This window comes from Lates calcarifer, linkage group LG3 (assembly GCF_001640805.2).
Source record: "Lates calcarifer isolate ASB-BC8 linkage group LG3, TLL_Latcal_v3, whole genome shotgun sequence".
Classification (NCBI taxonomy): domain Eukaryota; kingdom Metazoa; phylum Chordata; class Actinopteri; family Centropomidae; genus Lates; species Lates calcarifer.
This window is the reverse complement of record NC_066835.1, coordinates 8,157,676-8,180,411: the sequence shown is the minus strand read 5'-3', so window position 1 is coordinate 8,180,411 and position 22,736 is coordinate 8,157,676. Positions and strand designations below refer to the sequence as shown.

General features: G+C 41.8%; 1 protein-coding gene across 1 annotated transcript; it reads right to left on the bottom strand.

The window, feature by feature from the left end:
• Positions 1 to 232: 232 nt before the first annotated feature.
• hibadha (3-hydroxyisobutyrate dehydrogenase a) lies at positions 233 to 22,657 on the bottom strand. The gene is made up of 8 exons (XM_018667240.2): positions 22,511 to 22,657; positions 19,150 to 19,310; positions 18,765 to 18,874; positions 18,450 to 18,571; positions 8,004 to 8,137; positions 7,298 to 7,374; positions 2,460 to 2,616; positions 233 to 1,706 (listed from the first exon to the last, which is right to left on the bottom strand). Exons 1-8 carry the CDS (start codon positions 22,578 to 22,580, stop codon positions 1,548 to 1,550), a joined length of 990 nt encoding a protein of 329 aa, XP_018522756.1. The 5' UTR covers positions 22,581 to 22,657; the 3' UTR covers positions 233 to 1,547.
• Between the last annotated feature and the right edge of the window lie 79 nt (positions 22,658 to 22,736).

Here is a 22,736-nt window from a genome sequence, read left to right as displayed (position 1 = left end):
ATTTTACAGGCAGGATGACCACTGAGCCACTCGCTCAAAAGCACTGCTCTTACTTAACTAATCACAAACAAATGTCATTTGTAAGCTTGATTTTCACAATGCACACCTATATCAGTAAAAGACAACACGGTGAGGTAATTACATGAGCTATACGGAATTATACTTTGAGTGACAAGTGTTACAGCTTCTGCAGCATACTGTACTTATCTTACAAAACCAGACAAACACCAAATACACATAACATCTTTTATTTTAGGCTACAGCATGACTGACGATCTGTTTCACAGAGAAAAGACAAACTGCAGACACTATTAATGAATTTTACTAAAAAAAAAAAAAAAAACAAGAAAAAGTGACCGTTCTTTTAGATTCCTCTTCAATACTAAACAACAATATGAAATATACATTATGTACATTTGCTCAGAGCAGGGAGGAATCGTTCCTCACTGACATTTGACAGACGTCATACAAGCTGGGAGAGACAGAGACAAAGACAGACAGAGAGAGAGGAGAAATATGTGAGGGTAGACAGCGAGAACAACATTTTGTAGTGAACAGTATAAAATTTAAACAGTGTCGGTCACAAAATAATACTCTAGTGGCTCCATAAGCAGATGTAGACAGTAGAGAAGAGAGGTAAGAAGAAGTTCTGTAACTGTATCAAAATGGCCCGGCACATCGCACCGCGATGTGCACAGTGCAAAAATAATCAGATATTTATCTCACAGTATAGTAGAGCAGAACTGGTCGATCCAGTGAGACGTAAATGTAGTACCAAAGAACTGTAACTACTGCAACTCTAGGGTATAGTGTATTCACAAGGTAAAAAAAAATACTGGATGACTGAATAATGAAATGAACAAGAATGTATCCTGGCAGGAAGTCTCAACTGACTGACGACACCTTCCTGCCACAAAGAAATGTAACAAAACAAGTAAACTTGGGCCTATGGCCAGGTTTGGTTACCGTATAAGTAGTGCTGTGAATATGGGATTTTTTTTAAATTAGCAAAAATATAACCCAAACTCTGCACTCTCTTGCACTGTCTTTCAAATAAATTTCCATCACTATGACTTTCTAATGTACCTTTTTTGTCCTCTATCATTAAACAGAGTCAGATCCAAGACATTTGGCAGTTATGACTTATCAATCATCCTGAAAAACCACATATTATTTGCATTGTTATATGTAAACCTGCGTCATCCTACCTCTCATTTCCCCCACTCTGGCCTATCAGCCCAGACTGGGAGGAGAGTTGCTTTGTCTCTTGATACTGATCTAAGGTCAGTTTTAGCATTTTCCTCACATGCAGAGGGAGAGCCATGAATTGAAAATATGATTCAGCGAATGCAATGAGGGGACACGTGTCGACATACAGTATGTTAATTGGACCGCAGATCTGTGCCTGAGGGCAAGGCCTTCGTCTCTCCTGAGCATAGTGGGATAAGGGGCACTGGGGTGTGTGGTTGAGAGGGGTGTGTGTGTGCGTGTGTGTGTGTGTGTGTGTGTGTGTGGTAAAAACACAGTCAACTGTGCTCCCCCAGCATTCACTGTCCTTCCTCCTCACGTAGGAATTGGAAGACAGATGAGAAGTCCTTGTTAGCGTAGCCACGGGAGCACATGACTCGGTAGATCTGGTGGGCAAGGGAACCCAGAGGGATGGGTGTCTTAGTGTTAGTGGCAGTGTTTTGAGCCAAACCAAGATCCTAGAATCAGAAAGAAAGAGAGGCAGAGTGTCGCATAGGTGGACTAATATAATAATCTCCTCATCTAACAGCTTATATGTGATTGTAAGAAAATACATATCTATGCTAATTCCATTAGATTTCTTAAACTAAGTGTGATACCCGGGCTGTGTATATAGAGACAATGTAAGTGATTTAACAGACACCCAGATGCACAAAATAATACACAGACTAACCATTACAGAGGAGCTAATGCAGTGACAGTAAAACCAAGTGGCACACAATAAGTCACAGATGGACTGGTGAAGAGTAGAGCAGATAGTACCACACTGAGACAAAGGAACAGTTAAAAGTGAGACAAAGCAAATGACACAGTTGAAAGAAAAGGAGACTAAATGAATTAAAGAGCAGGAGGAGTAGGAGCAGAAGCTGAAATAACAAGTAAATCATTCGATTAGTCAATAGCACCAATTTTGATGAATAGTTTAACCATTTCAGTCATTTATCAAGCAAAAAAATGGCAAACATTTGCTAGTTCCAACTTCTCTACTTTGAGGATCTGTTGCTGTTTTACTTCATTGTAAATTGAATGCATTTGGTGTTTTGGACTGATAGTTGGATAAAACAAGAGGTTTGAAGACGTCACCTTGGCCTCTGGGAGCAAAAAAAAACTGATCAACAGATCAACTGATAATGAAACAAATCAGTTGATGCAGCCTTAAAGAATCACACATGACGGTGAGATGAAGCGAGAGAGAGCAGCAGGTCTCGTACCTTTGCCATTAGTGTGGTTCCAAAGCCGCCCTGGTAGTTGTTGGCAGAGGGGACTCCCTCCATGACTCCTGGGACTGGGTTGTACGTGTCGCTGGACCAGCAACGACCTGAGGACATGTTGAGGATCTTTGCCAACAGCTTTGGGTCCAAACCCAGTCTGGAACAAGAGGGAGAAGACAGAGGTCAGTATCTCCTTTAGAACTGTTACCTGGGAGATCCAAAGGTAAATCATCAGTGAAATAGTCAAATTGGGTATTCAAGCCCTAAAAAAAACCCTGGTGAAGGTCAGAGTTTAAATCTAACCAGCTCTCCTTGGTGTAAAAATGCCATGACTGGCTTTCATTGACCAATGACTACAGCAAGTAAGTTTTTACAGTATTAGCCAGTGAAAGATCAGAGAGCATTCCCTTGTATGAAGGACAATATAAATGTTCCCTGAACAGAAGCAGGGTACGCTAAGAAAAAAAGAGGACAAAAGATGAATATGTAATTGATGAACAGACTATTATATTTTCATTTTAGAAGTAGTGAGGAAATAGGACAGTCATAGATGGGAGGAACAGCATGGCCGATTATAGAATTCATTTCTAAAACAGGTTGAAAGAGAATCATGGAGAAAGATGGGTGTGGGGGCGCCTGGTGATGGTTGTGACCCCCATTGAACCTTATGCCCGGCTGCGACCATTCCTCAGTGTTAATGGCTGAAGGCTTTGTAATGCTGGCTAATGCAGTATTGATGTTTACCAGCACATCTATCCTTCATCATCCCTCTTTCATGAAAAAAAGAGAAGTGGAGGAGGAGAAGTGGTTAAGCAGCACAGGGGAGCCATAAACCTCTCTGTCACGTATAGAAGTGCGCTCTTACTTCTGCTGCCCCATTTTGCAGCAGCAACCTACTTTCATATGCAAGAGGACAAATCTCCAGGCTGTGATATGAAGAAGAGGGGGGAAAAAAGGCAAATGAGGCAAAGAGTGTACAGACAGAAGAGAAGCAGGCAATGAAACAAAGTGCCAAGCATTAGAGTAGGGAGGGTGCAACTATAGCGTCTGTGTCAGTCGTTCAATCTGCCTGTGTAGTGCAGCTTTTGTATATTAACGGTTTAAAGGCCAGTGTAAAGCTGACCACATCAAGCCCTGGCTGCTTCACTTCGTTGTTACTTACAGGCCTGTAACTCTATTCTGCTCTCAATATGACTATTAAACCATCATAGGTCCTTAAGGCCAGCAGCCTCCCTCCCTCCCTCCCTCCACCTGGCTCTCATTCTGCCATTACTACCACAGTTTTTATTAGCTGTCTACTAACTAATTAAGAATGGGAATTGCATTTACACTCTCTCCATGTCTCTCCCTCCTCCTCTTCCCCTCGTCTCTTTTGTGTCCCCTCAGACTCCCTCTTTTTTTTTTTTTAACAAACTGTTTTGGAAATGTGGTATGAGCGACACTGCATGCGTGCTTATGTGTGTGTAAACATGTGTTTTAGCTTGCAATTTTTTTTAATGGCAGTCTCGCTCATGATGGCTTTTTTAGTTTATGTCTGTAAGCATCCCTCACCATCCTGCTTCTCCTCTCTTCCGCCTCCTCTCCTCTTCCTCCCCCTCATCTTCCCTGCTGACACCTCCCTGTCTGAGGACTCTGGGGGACATATGTTTGACATCGCACACAAACCCCCCACCCCCCAATCTCTCCACGCACACGCACAGCCCCTCCCTGTGTTCTGGGTCAGCAGCTGAAAAGGTTACTGGCTGAGCTACAATAAAGCGCGTCCGAGCGCACAGATCGTTTGTTATAGCGACCAGAGACGCTGACGGGGAGCTGTTGTCCTCTGTTAACGATAAATCAATGAAGATCCCCTCCTGCTCCCCACACACACACACACACACACACACACACAACACACAGCCGTGGTTATTAGCTGACGCAGTGGTGTTGTTCCTCGCCTGCGGTAATTTGCGTGGAGAAGAGGACATGTCACGCTTTAACAAGATTGACATGGATAAACACACAGACACGAATGGTAAAACAAGCATGTTGCTGCGCGATTGCCGCTGTAGATTAAAGAAACGTGAGCGAGATGGAGGTGGGGATGAAATAAGAGGGGACGGCATTTATGTGTTTATGTGCTGGGAGCTCTAGCAGGTGGAGTTCATTTGCAGCGCCGATATTAACTGTCTTTTCATTGTGATTAGCTCCTCGTCCTGGTCTGATGCCACGAGAGAAGGAGCCCTACCCGCTCCCCATTTATTATTACATTAAAGAGCTAACGAGCACATATACACACACAAGCATTTACTATCCCATTTATAGAGGCAACAAGCACATTTATCACCCAACTTTAATCTTCATCTGAACATATGCTCGCAATTCATTTGAGCAATGGAGAGAGGAGGAGGTGTTTGTGTTCATGTGTGTTGTGGCAAGCCTATTTCAGTCTCTCAACACAAAGGATTGGTTCTTGTTATACCCTTTGATTCACCCTGTCGTTCTCCCCCATAAAATGAATAAAGGAGCAAATGTGTGTGTTCCTACTTGTGCATCAACGACTGCACGTTTGCATGCATGAATGAGCACAGGTACATAGGCGTGCAAGGTGAACCTTAAGCTGTAAAAGCCTTATATCCTTTCCTGAGCCAGCCGCCTTCCTCTCCTTTCATCTTCATGTGCATCATTAAAATCGCTGCTGCCCCTTCTCTGCTACAGCTTCTCATCCCCCTCTTTCGCCGGCTGGTTGGCTGCGTGCAGAAATTACGGCAGACAGAAAAGAGGACAGAAAAGAGACGAGGGGATTAAAAGAGAGGGGTAAAATGACAAGGCAAAGCAAATAAGGATGAGGAAGAAAAGCTGAAAGAGAGAAGGGGAAGAAAGGATGGCCGAAAGACAGGGTGTGTATGAGGGAGTGTGTGCTTATAATTGTCATGCGTAGCCATTCCTTGCACTAAGAGAACGTCACGCTCTGTTGGAGACGGCCCTGAGCTTCCATCTGAGATCAACAAATTAGCTCCTCGAACGGAATGGTGTGTGTGAGAGAGTGTGTTTGTGTGTCTGCTTGCATGTACAGGTAAGGAGACGGAGACACACACACACACGCACACACACACATTTGAAGAAAGGGCAGCTCTATCAGGCCCAAGTCCAGCATGATAAAATGTTATTGCAGTTTTCCTGTAAATTGGCTGTGAGCACTCAGTCTCCTTTGTGTTGGACTGTGCCACGCGCATGTGTCTGTGTGTGTGTGTCAGCACATGTAACGCCTAAGAGAGCGTCCTCTCTGCATAAGAGGCCGCAATGCAGCATGGGAGATTTAAGGGTGTGGGCTCTCTCTAAACGATGACAGTCTTTGTCAAACCCTCTAATAAAGCCCCAGAGATTGGCTAGTAAGAAGAGGGGGAAACACGGAAACACACACACACCATGTACACTCACAAGTGAAGACTGAATATGGGTTGGACTTGCAAAGACATAAAAATAATTCATATTCAAAGTGAAGAGATGCAGTAGTTAATGTTCTCATTCTTTTTTCATAGGCATGCATTATAATGATGTGCACTGTGAGTGGAGGTTGTTGTAGTTTGGTAGAAAACTGCTGTCTTCAGTGTCTCTGGATGTAAATCTGTGCGTCTAAGTGTGTGTGTGTGTGTGTGTGTGCATCAGAGACAGTGTGGCAAATGTGTAAATCTGTGTTGCTCCCTTAATGCCTCCATATTTCAGAAGCCTAGTGGGGGGATTTATGTGCAACTGCTCATGCCAATTTTCCTCCTCTGTCTCAGCACAGATAAATCAGCTGCACTAACACAGCTGCACTGTGAGAAGAGCAGCGCACGTACATGCATGCACGCACACGCACACACACACACACACACACACACACACACACACACACACACAAATGGGTGCACACACCATTTAAGTTGCAAAAGCCATAAAACACATATATAGTAATGTGGTGAATGGAGGAAACAGTCTATTATTGACAAAGGATATGGATAAACAGAGTAGATAATAAATTCACACTTCTGGTGAAAAACTAATTTGATCACCCTGGTAATTTCATTCATGTGAGGAATAACTGACGTACAGGCCTACAGTAGAAAAAGGGATATTCGGGAGGAAAGCTGTACTTTGACAAGACCTGGACGCTCAGATGCTTGCTCACACCAGCCCAGCCTTTTTTGGATTTTTCTGAATCCCAAGAAGATTTCCAGCCATATATCCAATTGTACTGGTTTAATTCAGAAGACTTCATATCCCATCATCCTCAGCCTTCTGAGCCAAAGAGGCTTTGTGCAAAGACTGAGGCATGATGAATGATGGGATTTCTAGGCGGTGTTCAGTGACAGGGGTGTGACGGGATACTGGTGAGAGCTCAATCAGCAGATGTAAATCACAGTCTGTGGCTCTGCCCCCTCATCCATCTCCTCTCCAGCAGAAGCGGCTCTGACTCTGGGCTGGACTGACCCCTTTGCACTTCCATAAACTGTGTGCACGCACACACACACACACACACTCAGGCTCACACACATTTGCAAACCTGTATTGAAGCAGTAAATTGCTGCCACAGTTACAGCCATATCACTGGTATAGTAATTGCTTTTATAGAGATGGCTATTTCGAAGGGCGACGGTCAGAGTCATATTCACGTGTGGCTAAAATGTGACAGCCTCAAACCTGCCACCTTTCCACTCATGGTGCTTGTACTTGTCACGATAACCAAATGCTTGAAAACATTTGTCAACTCAGGAGGATATGTCCACTTCTCTACTAATAACACTGTTTCATCCTCGTCTTTTCCCTTTAGCATGTCAGGATAGGAAGTAGCTTAGCACAGCACTAGATGACAATACCTAATGCCAAGGTTCATGGTCTCTGCTGTCCCAATCATCCCGATGGCCAGTAGCATGTTGTTGCAGATCTTTGCTGCCTAGTGAGGATTGAACAGAAAGAGGAGAGAGCACTTTATGTGTATATATATATATATATATATATATATATATATGAATGAATTTGCAAGACATCATGTAATACACATAACGTAATAAAGAGTGTGAATAAAAAAAAAAATAATATATTTCAGACATAAATGTGAGATGACCCAGCTTTGGAACAGACTAGCAAATATGTCTAAACAGATCTTTAACTGCTGCATTTTGCATTGGCATCCCAGGAGGGGATTACTGAGGTAGAATCTTTAGGGTTATAGTATAATTTTCATGATTCTCAACACAAATTGTTAGTAATATCTAAGGAAAGATGGCCCTTAATTACAAACACACTGCCACACAGGAAACAACTACAATGTAAAGCCTCATGTGAAACATATTTTAGTAAGAGATGTCTATCTACGAGATGAACTATACAAACAGGCAGGGTTAATGGTCTCCCTGAAATTGTTCTCTGGTTTTTGATTTGGCTTTTTTTATGCGGCTTAAATTAGACTAAAGACAAAGTCCAACCATTAATGTTTTACACTTTTTATACTTTTAGTAAAGTTTACATTTGATTAGTTCTTTTGTGTGTGCTAGTATGTGTTTTTGATGTGTTCATATTTACCTGTCCAGTGCCAACCTGTCCGCAGTAGACCACATTGGCTCCCATGCAGGTGAGCAGCTCCTGAGCAGCGTTATATTCCTCCTCCACTCCACCAACCATGAAAGTCAGTTTGGCCATGCTGGCAGCGCCAACACCTAAACAAATGCACAAATGCACTTTTAACATATCAATCCCAGTATCTGAAATAGCTCAACCCAGACCAGTAGACCTGCAACACGCAGCAACTTTATATCAGGTTGAATAATGAGTTAAAGTTTACAAACCTCTGAATAAGTGCAAATGAATCATACTGTAACTGAGCGTTACAGTCGTCCAAATAAAGTATATGGATTCGCCATATATGCAAATCCAAGAACATATTATGTTCTTTTGGATATGCCAAAAGAACATAATATATCAACCACTTGACTGTTTCAACACTACCAACTGTGTCTAAAAGGTCAGCTGTGTACTTCTCTGTGCGTGTGTATGTGTGTGTGAGACTCATAGTGGGACAGGCGTGTTAAGTAGTGGTGCACCAGTGGGACAGAGGTATCTTTAAAAGCCGATTGTCGCCATCATCCACTGCACAACTCTCGTGGGAGCCCTTGCCTTTTGTCCTGTCACCCCTACTCTTGCTGTCTCCCACACACAAACACATACACACACACCAACAGCTGTGCCTGAGGCCAGGCCCCCCTCATGGGGGTATCAGTGACAGGCGTGAGGGGTAATTAACTTTACACTTTATCATGTTCAATTAGGCGTCCCTCCCCATGCCTGATGGCTTAAGGAGCGTGCCATGTTGTAGGAGGCAACCTCACCCCACCCCTCACCCTCTCCACAGGGTCCTTAATGCAGAAAGAACCCCCTTTCAGAGTGAGCTCTACCCAGCCGGCCTCTTATGCAACGGCTCTGTCCCATAAATGCTTCAGTGATGAGCCACAAACATTAAAAATAAAAAATAAAAAACTGGTGGAACACACATATATACAAACACACACAGGAGAAAACAAACAAAAAAATTATATGCAGTAATTTGAAAAGCACTATAGAGAACATAAAGTTGTGGACGTTCAGAGAGAAGCAGCTTTCAGGAACATACTGTCTACACAAAGTGACAGACCTTCTCCAAAAGAAGGAAAGAGGGAAAGAGAGGGGGATGGAGAGGGAGCGAAAGACAGTTCAAATCTCTCTTTAGGGTGTCGTCCAACTCTAATGAAAGGCCTCTTAATAGTGAAAGCCTAATAATGTCTGTGTTAATAATTAAAAGGGAATTACCAGGCACAAAACAGCTGAAATCACATTATCAGACTTCACTGCAGAGAGGAGAGGAGAGGAGAAGAAAGGAGAGGAGAGGAGAGGAGAAGAAAGTAGAGGAGAGGGGTTACTGTATATTTTCATGACACATAAATATAAATATACATTTCTTTCCCCCTCCCCCCTCTTTAATTGGCTGTACTGTTGTCAAGTATATGATGATGCCACTACACTGTATGTGCATGTTGTGTATGTGTGTGTGTGTCAGTGATGAGCTGTCAGCAGGTCATTAGGGCCACATAATGAAGCCCAAAGCCCACGCTGCGGCAGCTGCTGACGGACCACAGCGAACACACGCTTAACATAAGGCCGCCCCACACACCAATCATACACACATATGGTCCACAGACCATAGTCATGATAGATTTATCCCCTTTCTTGTTACTTTATGTTGTCATTTTTATCTCATTTATATGTCTGACTTATGATCTACTTGAGTCTAGTTTAATGTAATAAAGTTTTTATTTAGTAACAGACAAGCTCAGAGAATGTTGAGACTGTATTGTAATAATTTTAGTGAGGTATCAAATACCCATGTTGTCTATCAAGTACAGTGCTGAAGTTGCCAGAACTTGAAAATGCTATCATTATCATTATACTTTTGAGAAAAAATAATAGATTAAAAAAATATGAAGTAGAGTTTTCTTAAATTACAGGTAGAAAGTTTAGCTAATAATACAGTTCTCTTCAGATTTCATTTCATTTTCTTGTTTTCTTGCTGCAGACTGGGCCTTCCCTCTCTCTGTCTCTCACAAACAGTCACACGCACGCACACGCGCACACACACACACACACACACACACACACACATGCAGAAAGAGCAGTGTGACAACTGTGCTGGCTCATTAGTGGAGATCACTGTTTGCGGATGACTAAAGAGGAGATTATTGATAACACAGTCAACATGCTGATCAATATACCTCACTAAGCAGAGAAGGAAGAAGGAAAGTGAAACAATAGAGAAAGAGAGAAAGAGGGAAAGAGGGAGAGAGGGGAGGGAGGAGGGAGAGAGAGAGAGAGAGAGAGAGAGAGATGTAAATATGACAGCAGAGAGGGAAAACAATTTTTCTCTCTCTACCTCCCAGCATCCCTCCCAACTCTCCCTCCCTCAAATTAACTAATCACCCATAATAAGCTCTTATGATCTGTAGTGGATTTCTATAAGCAGTGACACCAGGATGATGGAAGATCCTTGGTGCTGGAAGAATAACACATCATTAGCATAACAATGTGTATGTATGGGTGTGTGCATGTGTGTGTGTTGGGGGTATCAGTGAGCCTGTTTATTGTGCATGGACTAAAGTGCATTTGTGTTTGCATGTGTGACATGAGAGTCTGTGATAGTGTCAACACTTCTACTGTGCGTGTGCAAGTGTGTGTGTGTGTGTGTGTGTCTGTGTGTGTATAAGGGGACGTCCCGTTCTCGGGCCGGTCCTGTCAGAGACGGATTAAAGAGGAATCCTAATGAGGCTTCCTGAGCGCAAGGGTCCACCGGCTCATCCATCCCAGCGGGAGTGACAGTCCTGGATCGTTAGCACTGCACAACTACACGACGCCCCCTAGGGGGGGAGACAAAGTGTGTGTCTCTGTGTGTGTGTGTGTGTGTATATGTGGGGTGGGGGTGGGAGGGGCACCTATGATAGAAGATATACGTTAGAGAGATGGAGAGGGGAGAGGAGAGGAGGGATGAAGATACTAAGAAAACATCCACAACAGAAAAACGTACATATTCTGTATAATGCCATACCAAAATATACTTAATAAATTCAGAATAATATAATTATGCCAAAGTTCCAAAAACAATACATACGGAAAGAGGAGCAGACTGAGAATAAAGATGAAAGTGCCACTTTTATGTCTAGCAGGCAATCCTTCCTTGGGAAATAATTCCGTAGGGAAATAATCACGCCTCTCCTCGGTCACTTTCTCTCAGGGGACAAGTTTTGGTTGGCTGAGTAGTGGGTGCCTACCTCCTCACCCCCAAGTCACCCCACACACACAAATATTCTCTGCCCATGCTGAAGCTGGCTGGTCTATTAATAAGCTACTCTGTGGCTTTTACTTTTTAGGGTCTAAGGGTGAGGAGGAGGAGAATGAAAATGGCTCCCACACCGCGTTCTATGAGGTACAGAGAGGCACCGCACAGTGTGTATATGTGATGTGTGTGGCCCATGCTTCTGTATAGTTGCTGACACATATAGACAGCTCCTTCATCTGATCTCCTTTATTAACAAGATCTGAGTTCATAAGCAAGCAATCAAACACTATTAGGACAGATGCTTAACAGCAGGCTTCTACAACAGGGATTAACTATCAGCATAAGAGAGTGAAGCTGGTTGTGTGAAGGCAAAGGAAGATCAGAGCAACAACTTTGGTTTGGCCTGTTTGTAGTGAGCACTAAATTCATTAGCACTTCTTTCATTACACACAAAAGTATCAACCAAAGCCATTCATGACAGCCTTATAACTGTTTAAACTTGGGCTCTGTTTGAAGTGGCGTTTGTACGTACAAAGTAAGTGGGAATGTCTGCGTACATGTGCATGCAGTGTCTCAGTGTGTGTGTTCCTGTGTGTATGTGTGTGTGTGTGGGACAGGTGCAGATCCTGGAGCAAGCCGCCAATAAGACGTCAGTTGGAGCTTCTGAGGCCGTGTCTCAGAGTTACGAGCCGCATGTAAACCAGTAGGCACTTTTTATTGGTGGTGGGTTTAAATTAAACTACATTTGTGAATATGAGGCTACACAAACAACACACACAGTCACGGACACACATGCACACAGAAGAAGGGATGTTCCCAGAGTTTGGTAATGAATGACGCATTTGACAACGTGCCACAACCTTGATTTTTTTCCCCCTAGAGTGTATGGAAAAACACTTAAGAGCAAAACAACACCTACAGTATAATATCATTAGCGCTCCTCCACACACCTCATCTCCTCAAATGATAATGTAACGGCTCTTACGCCAGGAGAGATTTAGGGATACGCCAGATTTCATGTCACACCTTCACGTCCAAAATTTATATAGTTGGTGTAAACAAACCTGTTTTGCAATATACTGCCTTGTTTGCTACTAAATTTTTAATTATATGCACATGTAAGGTTAAAGTTTTGGCTCGGCTGCAGTCATCTATAATTCAGACTGAGAGAGCCTTCACACATACTAGTGTTACAGCCTTGAGTCAATGGGAGTTGACTTCTTGCAGTGTGAGCCAGTGGGGGTAGGATGTTTACAGGCCAACAATGCAGCCTCATGTGGTCCACCATTATAATTACACCCAAGGGCAGATCTTTTTCTCAAACAAATTAAAAACCCAAACAGGCCCCGTAAAAAGTGTAACGGATATCGAGTAAATAAGTGAAACAGTAAGAGGGTATGCGTTAACCAAAATCGCTCACACACACATAAAAACACAAACACACACACACACACAAAAAAAAAATCAGCACTTTCAACAGTTTATCTGCCAACTTTACTAATGCTCCTCTGTTATGTTAAAAACAGACTCTTTATCGGCCCCAGTTAACGAGCGCAGAGCCATGAGAACTGACTCCTGCACACAAACACTCCATGAGAATATTGAGTGAGTAGGCGACCCAAAGAACATTTGGGTTTTGGAAAAAAATTAGGGAAGAGTCCACATAGTTTCTTATGTATGCAAATGTTACTACAGCCTTAAGAGTTTAGTTCGCAATGTCCATCCATTGACCACTAGACCAGCCCTCATCATCATCATCATCATCATCATCATCATCATCATCATCAGTAACTGCTCGATTCCGCAGGGGAGAGGCTGGTCAATGGTAGGTGACACAGGATGGAGGGAGCTGGAGAGATCCACAATCAATCCTTTCCCTGGCCCAACGAGACTCATCTAGGATAGAGCAAGTTAATAATGATGCCCAATTAGGCTGTTAGCAGGCAGGGACACACACACACACACTCACAAGGTTGAGGTGCACAGACTGTCCTTCATGAAGACAGAATGCTAATTCCCTTTTAGATAAGTGACATGCAGCGTGACGTTTGGGCTACATTTGATGGACAGAGACTTTTTGTATGACTCATACACCAGCTGACTATTTGTCTGCAAACACACACACATACACAACAGATGACATAGGGGCAGAGATGTAAGAGCCAGTCCCCAGCTGCTGTGGGTCTACCTCCATCTGGAGCATAGGCTAGAGTCCCCCCCCTTCCTCCACCCCATCACCACCATCCCTGGTCACTTTCACCCTCCCAACTGGCCCCCTCCCACATTCTCCCTCCGTGTCACCAAAACCAGTCAGTGAAAGGCTTGTTATGCTAATCTAGTCTTTCGACCACTGACACTCTAGCGCTGGTTAGCCATCAACATGACAGACTGCAACAGCACCACCCCCTGCCCATCCAACCTGATTCCTTAACTCAGTGTCAGAGAATCATCACTAACCTTCACTAAACTGCCCTCAGGCTCCTCGACTCATCTTGTCAATTAATCCCTTTCTCAGACTGGATTAGGCTGGCCTGAGTGCTTTCTTGCTCCTTCCTCTAACCAGACGCACCAGAGGCAGGTTTCTCAAAAACATATTAGGTTAGTCTAAAGAGAAAGGCAAGTCTCAAGATGTGTCCAGAATCACTCCAAATCTGTTTCCTAGTTCATCAAATTTATTTATCATTTTATTAAGGTGCAAACTTTTTGCACTGTAAAAAGTACCCAAAATATGTACACTACTTTGTGCTAAAAATCCAGTATTGCATTACTTTGGCTTTAACAGATGTAGAGACTCAATTCAAGGGACAAAAGTGGCAAAGATGTTATAATATTTAATAATAAATAACACAAAATTAAAATTATTATTATTTGATGATTAATCTGGCAATTCCCTTTCAATTGAATGATTCATCATTTGGCCGATAAAAAGCCAGAAAATAAGATAAATGGCCATCACAATTTCATAAAGCCCAAAGTCACATCTTTACATACTGTTGATGTCCACACAATAGTCCATAACTAATAAATGTTTAGTTTATTGTTACACAAGGGGAAAAAAAATCAAGGAATCCTCACAATTTAAAAGCAGAAACTGGGGAATTGGTGTTTTTGCTCGAAAGATTACTTTTGAAATTAAATGATCATCAAAATAGTTGCTTTCTAGATTTCTATTAATTGATTGATTTACTCATGGACTAATAATTTTAGTTCAACAATTGAGTATTCATTATTGAGAATAGTGAATAAGTGAACAATGGGCTAATTTCAGACAAAATCTGGTTTATAAAAAAAAAGAAGCACAACATGGTTCATAACTTTCTATGGACCACAATAATAACTCCTCAGGAATACTGTGAATTCTGCTGCTACCACAATAAATGAATCCAATGTCTTTTAAACATTTCTTCCAAAAGGCACAAATGTTTTCTGTTGGTGTAAACAGATTAAAATCAGAAATGTGTTTTATTGTGAAAGATTAGGATTCATCCAGAAAACTTGACAAAATTGGTGCTCCTTAACAGTCAAGAGTTTAAAAGTTTGACAAATCATTCAAACTTTAATAACTAGCTCTTCACAGAGCTATCAACTGAATTGTACAGTATTCATCAGCAGATGGAGTTTGCTGAGTTGACACTGCAATGGCTCGGTTTATAAGCAAGCTCAGTACCTGTTTTGATTTAATTCATATCACTTTTAGACTTCTTAATTATGTTGGCTTCAAAACTAAATATGAAAGTTGGGAATGTTTTGAAAACTGGTAACCTGATAACAACTACTCGCAATTGTTTGAATATATCTCAGTCCTGCCTGTTTGTCTGAACCAAGGTGAAAACTAAAGTCAGAGTTGATCTTTGTGGAAGAAGCTCCAGGTCCTGTAGGCCCGGAGGGAGAAACAGAGCCTAGATCACTCAGCAGAGGAGTGGATTGGCAGTGTTGATTGACGACCCAACTGGTGCCAGCCTTGGCTCAGACAAGCTCCTACAAGCTGGAGGATGACGTTCAAACTGTCGGCAAATGACACACTGCAGCACTCAGGCTTCAGTTGATGTGGTATGGATATGATTAGAGTGGTGTTGAGACTCAGCCTAAATAGGTAGTTAGCTGAGGATTATAAGGCCTCGCAAACAAGCAACATTAGCCTGAGTGCCCATGGTTCCACAACTGCGTGGCTCCTTCTTGCTTTCATTTGCACCAGTCGCTAACTTTCCCAGGGCTGGGAAAAACACAATGAAAGGTTTTTAGGGCCTTTTTAAAGCCATCGTCCGTTAGCAATGTGGCAGCCCACCATGGGCACACAGACACAAACACAGGCATTCTGGGTAATTACTGCTAACGACCCCGTCGCTTGTTAGCCAGACCTCCTATTTTTGCCATCGCTGTGCCAACACCCTGGGCCTGTGACATCAGAGCTTGTTTTGTTGTGGGTCAACTTTGCATGCGGACGCTTTTAATGACACCAGACAGTCGTAGAAGTGTGTGTGTGTGCAAGCATATGTTAGCATGCCTGAAGAACCAGTGTCTAAGTTAATATAACTGCATCTATTCAGGAAAGTGTTTGCATGAAGATTACAACCCTGTGTGGATCTGTATGTGTGTGTGTGTGTGTATGTGTGTGTACCAGGATACAGCTGGGTCATGCAGGGCTAAAGCCAAGACAATGGTCAATGTGCGAAAGAGAAAGCCTGCAGGATGCTCATGAGAAGAAAGTGAAAGTTTTGTTTGATTGCTCTTTTTAAGAAGGGTTATGACTCTGCAATTCAGATCCCACGATTGGCTGCCAAACCTCCAGTGACGCACACAACATACAAATACACATTTCCGTGTAAAATACGCCACCTCACACACCACACACACACACACACACACACACGAAAGGCTTCGTTTTATATCAAAAGAAAAATCTAAATTAAAAATAAAAACAAATGCAGAAACCACAAAAAGAGCAGGCTGCATCTGCAAAAGTTTAAAAGCACAGGAGATCACAGCATGTCTGTGCTGAGTGTGTTGTTATCCTCAGTGAACAAAGTACATTTAGAATGGACTGTGCCTTTCCTTAAGTCAACTCAATCAAATGATCACATTCTTTTAACAAAAAGTAAGTACTGAAAGTCTTTTCATTTTACCATTATGTTATATTGTGTCTCATTTGTGGATGCATGCATGCACACACACACACACACACACACAAACCTTATGAGTATGACAGTGCCCTATTTGGGTAGGGTGCCATCTCCTGGTTGGAACACAGCATATTCCCATCAAGACATGGACAGTGGGGTGAAGGAGTGGGAATGGGGGGAGGGGGTACAGGTCTCATAAAGTTGCCACATACTGGGACACTTTTTCATGACCTGTCTCCAGGGGTTTAGCCTGGCTTATCAGGGTCACACCACTGCCACCAACTTTCATACCATATAGCTTAGAGTGGGGCTAAATGTTTCAGTGTGGGCACTGTAAGGCCGCAACTAACCTTCTCAATCAATCAGTCCATTATTTTTTAGATTAAAGATAAATTGTTTTGTCTATAAAAGTAGTTTGGTAGATAGTGAAAAATGCTTATTACAAGATCCCAAAGTAATTGGTGACATCTTTAAATTTCTCGTTTTTCCGATCAACAGTCCAAACTCCAAAAATAGGAATACAGCATGGAGGGAATTCTTACATCAGAGCTGATGAATGTTTGGTATTTTTGCATCATAAATGACTTAATTTGATTATCAGAAGCATATTTGACATCCTAAGTCATTTTTGATTAATCTTCTGCTGAGAACGTCCTGCTATTGTGCACCAGCCCTATGCACTTAGACATATGACTCATGGATATCTAGAGGTGGCACTGGCTGGGTGGGTGCATGCAGCATGTGTACATGTGTGTGAAAGAAGATAGTCTGCAGGGCTATAGATGCAGAGGCCAGAGGTAGCAGGTAAATCATTGGTCATCTCAGGCTAGTAAAAGGGGCTTAGTTAAGAGACAGGAGAGGAAGAACCTTCACAGAGGACTACACACACTAACTGTGCACTGTCTATAGTATGTAAACAGTGTGTGTGTTAAGGGAGAGTAACAGGCTTAAGGCTCTGATCTCACTGACTGCAGTCGGTCTGTTCTGTTGACGCCAGCTGGTAAACACGCCCGTGTGGGCTAAGTCTGTGTTTGTACTGGAATGGATGGGAGCTACGGTGTGTATTGTGCATGAATGAAAAGATTGTGCAATAAAAAGCAAACAGACAATGATCAGAGTTAGTGGTCTGATATGCAGGAGTATCAGCATGTAGAATACTACGTACTTGAGTCAAAAGAATTGTGTGTGTGCATGTGTGAAAGAGAAAGAGAGTAAGACAGAGACAGAGAGATGGACAGTTTTACTGCAGCGTGTCTCCTTCATGTCTTATCTCCCTCCTCTCCTCTCCTGCACTTCATGTGAGGGCAGCTTCTCTCCTCTTTATGACTCTTTATCTGACATGAAAGGCACTAACATGAGATACCCGCCATTACGGCTCCATCAACATGAAAAGCTCTGACACAGGATTCTCCACTGTGGCTCAGCCCATTAAGGACGACTGGTGATCCTGTGCTCTGTCAAGGAGCCGTCACGAGCAGACAGCACCAACATAATGAGGACTTGAAACCTTAACCTTGCCTTTAAGACCCCCCGGTCAAAAGCAGCAATAAAAATCTACGAAGGGCACCCACTGGCTGGCCTGCTCAGTAATTACAACCCATGTCCTAGCACTAACCCAAAAGGTCCCATAGTTTAGATATACAAAAGGGTGTTAGACAGTGCAGAAGCAAGGCTAAGGGGTCATAGGCCTAACACTAAGATTGGTATTCTTAAATGAACAAACTAGCAGACTGATTCTGCTTTTGACACCGTCTCCATCTTCTCTCATTCCTTTTGAAGAATCTGATCAGTTGCAATGCTCTTTGAGAAAGAAATAAATCCTGCCAAGCAATTTCCAAAAGCGTAATAACCTCTCTTCAGACACACCTTGCAACATCATCTTCTATTTGCCATTATCAAAAGCAAGAAAAGCAAATTACAGTGGAGTGGGGACAGTTTTAACACAGTGTTGTACACAAAATCAAATACGTAGATATGGGCTCTGGGGGTGTAAGACAGCAAATCAGAAAAAGGCACACTGGTTTACTCATTTTTTAGGTGAGATATTACCTCCTGACACTGGGGCATCCATGAACACAGCACCCATCTTCTCTGCAGCGACTGCCATCTCTTTTGAGACTGCAGGGTCAATGGTGGAGGAGTCAATCAGCAGTGTACCCTTCTTCACCTTCCTGGAGAAGGCAAAACAAAAGGATTAGCACTTCATGTACTGTACATAGAGCATGTTTTGTATAGCCAAACCTTTCTGTTTGTACATTAAACACCTTGCAACTGTGCAGTTAAGTTTTTATAGAGGTAGGGTGGGGTTGCATGACACATGTCACAAATGTCACAAACAGAAGTGTGATTGTAAAGTTTGCTTACTTGAGGATGCCATTTGGGCCTGTGTAGACCTCTATGACATTGGGACTTGATGGAAGCATTGTGATGATGCGGTCTGCTTTCTCTGCCACCTCTGCTGGGGAGTCCACTACCTGAATGATGGAGTCATAATTGCACAATATCATCAACACAAAATAAACATCTTGATGAACAAACTCCTGGTATTATTATTTGTAACAACCTGTTGGCTCAGAAGTACATTGTTCACTAAATAACTGTTCATAAAATTACAGTGAGTTTCGAGGAACAAATGAGAGAAGAATGTAAATGTACTCATCAGCTTGCAAATATTCATTAATATTCAATATATTTAAGATTTGGCTAAAAGAGGGTTTAAACGTGAACATGTAATGTATTACTGCATTACCTGAGCACCTAGTTCCTGCAGTTCCTTGCGGGACTCGGGGAAGACATCAGTAGCAATAACAGGATATCCGTTTTTTAACAAGTTCTTGGCCATGGGACTGCCCATGTTTCCCAGACCAATAAACCCCACTGGTGTTTTTGAGGCCATTGATCGCGCTGACACTGAGGGAAGAAAACAAAAACAAGTTTGAGAAAAAATGTTGAGCTGTTTTAGCTCAAGACCAGAACAAATTCAACACACTGAACTTTAGAGAGGCTGTAAAGAAATGAATACATAGGTTATCTATAATAACATCATGTTGTTGTGGCAGCTATAGTTTGATTCTGCTTGCCTAATAAAGCCATTTACAGCTGTAGTGCTGTGAAATACTTGGGTCCCCTTAGATAATGACTGTCAGTTTAAATGGCAGTGAATAGCAGCAGTAAATAGTATACATTATGCTGGAAATGCTCTGATTAGAATCAATAACAACTGAGAGAATCTTTGTGCTGTAACTTACCACCAGCTTTTGGGAAGTCTGGCCAAGCTTTTAAACACTGCTGGCTCAGCCAAGGTCCAGCCAGGTTAACAGATACTAAACAGGGTGGAAACTCTGGAGGTGGGCCAACCAGACTACAACAGCAGGATTAGGCCCGGAGAGTGAAGGCCAAACAGAAAACCTTGCTTTAAATTCAGCCACCTTTCAACATATACTATAGATACCACAATTCTGTTACTTCTGGTGATGATAAACATTTAACATTGCCTTCAAGAGAATACAATATTTTCTAAAGCTGGCCTAAAATTACCAAAAACCTGTATATAAACAGAACAGCCTAAGGTAATTCTTATTTTTTAAATTGATAGCTGTATATCACAGCATTTACCAACAACACATGGAGTTCCCCAAAGGTCAATTCTTGGACTGAAATTATGAAAAACGATAGCGTTTCTTATCACGTGTGCACAGTTGACACACAAATATATATAGCTGTGCCAGCAAACACAGTTTAACAGATTCCATGGGACAGTGCATTAAACTAATTAGTGGCTGGATGTTTCAAAATTTTCTCCAGATAAATGAGGACAAAGCCTAAGTAACTGTTTTTGGAGAAATGATGAAAGACTCAAAATCTGTCTTCACCTGAACAGTCCCAGTCCCTGAAGAATAAAAATTTCAGAGCTGCAGACTTCTCAGATTAGCTGGTTCTGGATTACTGGTTGTTCTAAGAGTCAAAACTAAACACGATGAAGCTTCCTTTAGCTTCTACACTGTTCAAATGAGGAACAAAGTCCCAGATGACTCAGACTTGAGACAATGCTGACTACTTTTAAATTCCGACTTAAGACCTACTTGTTTGCCTTTGCTTTCAATTAACTGCATTGTAATTTACATGGTCGATCTACAGTTTACTACTACGTCTACTGTCTTTTACATGCATTTCTATTGTCTTTTAATCTATAACTATTTATTTACTTGCTTTTGCTTTTGTCTCTTTTAAATGCAATGTAATGTCCTCTTAATGCCTTATTTTTAATGGGTTTTTTTTTTGCCTTTATGAAGCACTTTGAATTGCCTTATGACTGAATTTGGCTATATAAATAAACTTGCCTTGCCTTTTACTATTGTCCATGTGATTTGGTCTGCTTCTACAATCTGATTTATTTTTCTTTTCAAAATGTATTTGCTTGTATGTTTTCTTGTTTTTATCCTCTGTGTTTTTGTTTGCTTGTTTTTAATCTTTGTGCTTTTGCTTGTTTTGTTTTTATTCTTTGTGCTTTTCCTGTGTACATTTCATACCCCAAGCCACAGTGGGTTGGCTCTGGGTATGAAATGTGCTATATAAATTTTGCTTTGTCTCACCTTGCCTTTGCATGGGATCATAGTTTCTGCAGTTAAAGCTGATGACATGTTTCAGTTGTCTAAAATATGTCTGATATGATCCTGACATGATTTCCTAGCCTGTTCTTCACAGGATCAAAATATATATTTATTTCAGTCCTGTCTAGTCCTTAGTAAGGCTGTAACACACTGAATCAACAAATTAACCATTTTTTCATTTTGCAGTCCCAGATATGAATGTAAACAAACTGAAGGCACATTCTTACTCTTTATTTTTGTACAAATTTGACAGATTTTCTAATTTCTATTGTTTCTTCAAACCCGATGTGAGGTCTTTAAATTACATATTGTTCAACAAAAATATTCACTTAAAAATTATGGGAAACAAAGAAAAAGAAAATTCTGGAACTAGGAAATGGTATGTGCTGAATGAATAATTGATTTGCTATTGGTTTTCTGTAGATTAATTTATCTGAAATCTAACTGTCTGACTCATCATTACAACACACACTTTTTTTTCACTTTTAGCATGTAATATTTACATAACTAGCCACTGCCATAAATTAATTTATTTTATTAAGAACATTAACTTATTTACCTACTAACTACTTGGCTACTGGAGGTAGAGAGGAATTATTTTTAAAACACACTAGGTCCACACCAACCAAGTCAAAGCAATGAATAGACACAATGTCGTGAAGCAACTGTTGTTGAGTGTTAAGCGTAATACAACCAATTCAAAGCTGTTGTTAGCATTACTTAACCGTGGACTTTGAAACTGGTTGTGTACAGGGGTAAGACCATGTCTGCTTAGCAAAGGCTTAGTGGGGTGGGGGTGGGGGGGGTGGGCACTGTATTGGGGCCCAAAACTGGGGAGACTTTAGAGGAAGGACTTTTACAGAAAAGAGAAAATATAACATACAGGGATAATAACTATACAGCTATGAAAACCACTATTTCAACATCAGAGGGTTATAGTGCAGAGGGCCACATGCCAGTGTAACTATATCATGGAATTTCAAGCAGCATCATTCAAATCAATATTCACTGTTCCTGATTCAGAAACATTTGTGTTTTGCATTGTGGGATGGGCAGTGGGCTTTCTGACTATGTTGCAGTTCAAGGCTAATGGGTTTGTGTAGTTTATAGCAAACTACATATTGTGACTGGCAACATCTAAATCAGACTAATATAATGTGAAACAATAAAACCATGTAGAGGTATAAGAAAAGATAATGTCAGTTAAAATTAGCTGTTGCTGGTCATTGCTTCACATTTCACTACGCTCTGTGTGTCCGGTACACACATTGTCCTAACACAATGCATGACTGAGCACCACACAGCAGGTGTCCAAACTGGGACATTATGTTCAGACTGAAGAACTTAACTAACATGGGTAGTAAGTATTCATACTTTCTTCAGAGGGCTAACGAGCTAGCTAACAGCCTGGAGAAGACAATACTTCGCTTGCTTTTTCCCCTGAACACACACTCGTAACGCGGAAAAAACGGAACGAGTAAACACGGGCGAATACGTTACCGTATACAAGGTCGACATGCTTATTCCACCTTAATAATAGATTTCGTGACCCTCTAAACAACGCAGCCATGCTTCTTTCCCCTTGACCTCGGCGCACAGTGACAGCTGTCAAGCTTGGAAAGCCAAACCTAATAGTTATGATTGACTGTGATTTTAGCCAATCGGAGGTCCCGCTGAGTTTCTACAGCCAATGGGAATGAAGCAAAGGCGGGATATCCTGTGCTTT

Coding starts and splice junctions, on each gene's coding strand:
- hibadha (XM_018667240.2), bottom strand. CDS start 22,580: ATGGCTGCGTTGTTTAGAGGGTCACGAAATCTATTATTAAGGTGGAAT. Junction 2,617..7,297: donor ACCATGAACCTTGGCATTAG/GTATTGTCATCT, acceptor CTCTTGTTCCAG/ACTGGGTTTGGACCCAAAGC. Junction 1,707..2,459: donor GAACCACACTAATGGCAAAG/GTACGAGACCTG, acceptor TTCTGATTCTAG/GATCTTGGTTTGGCTCAAAA.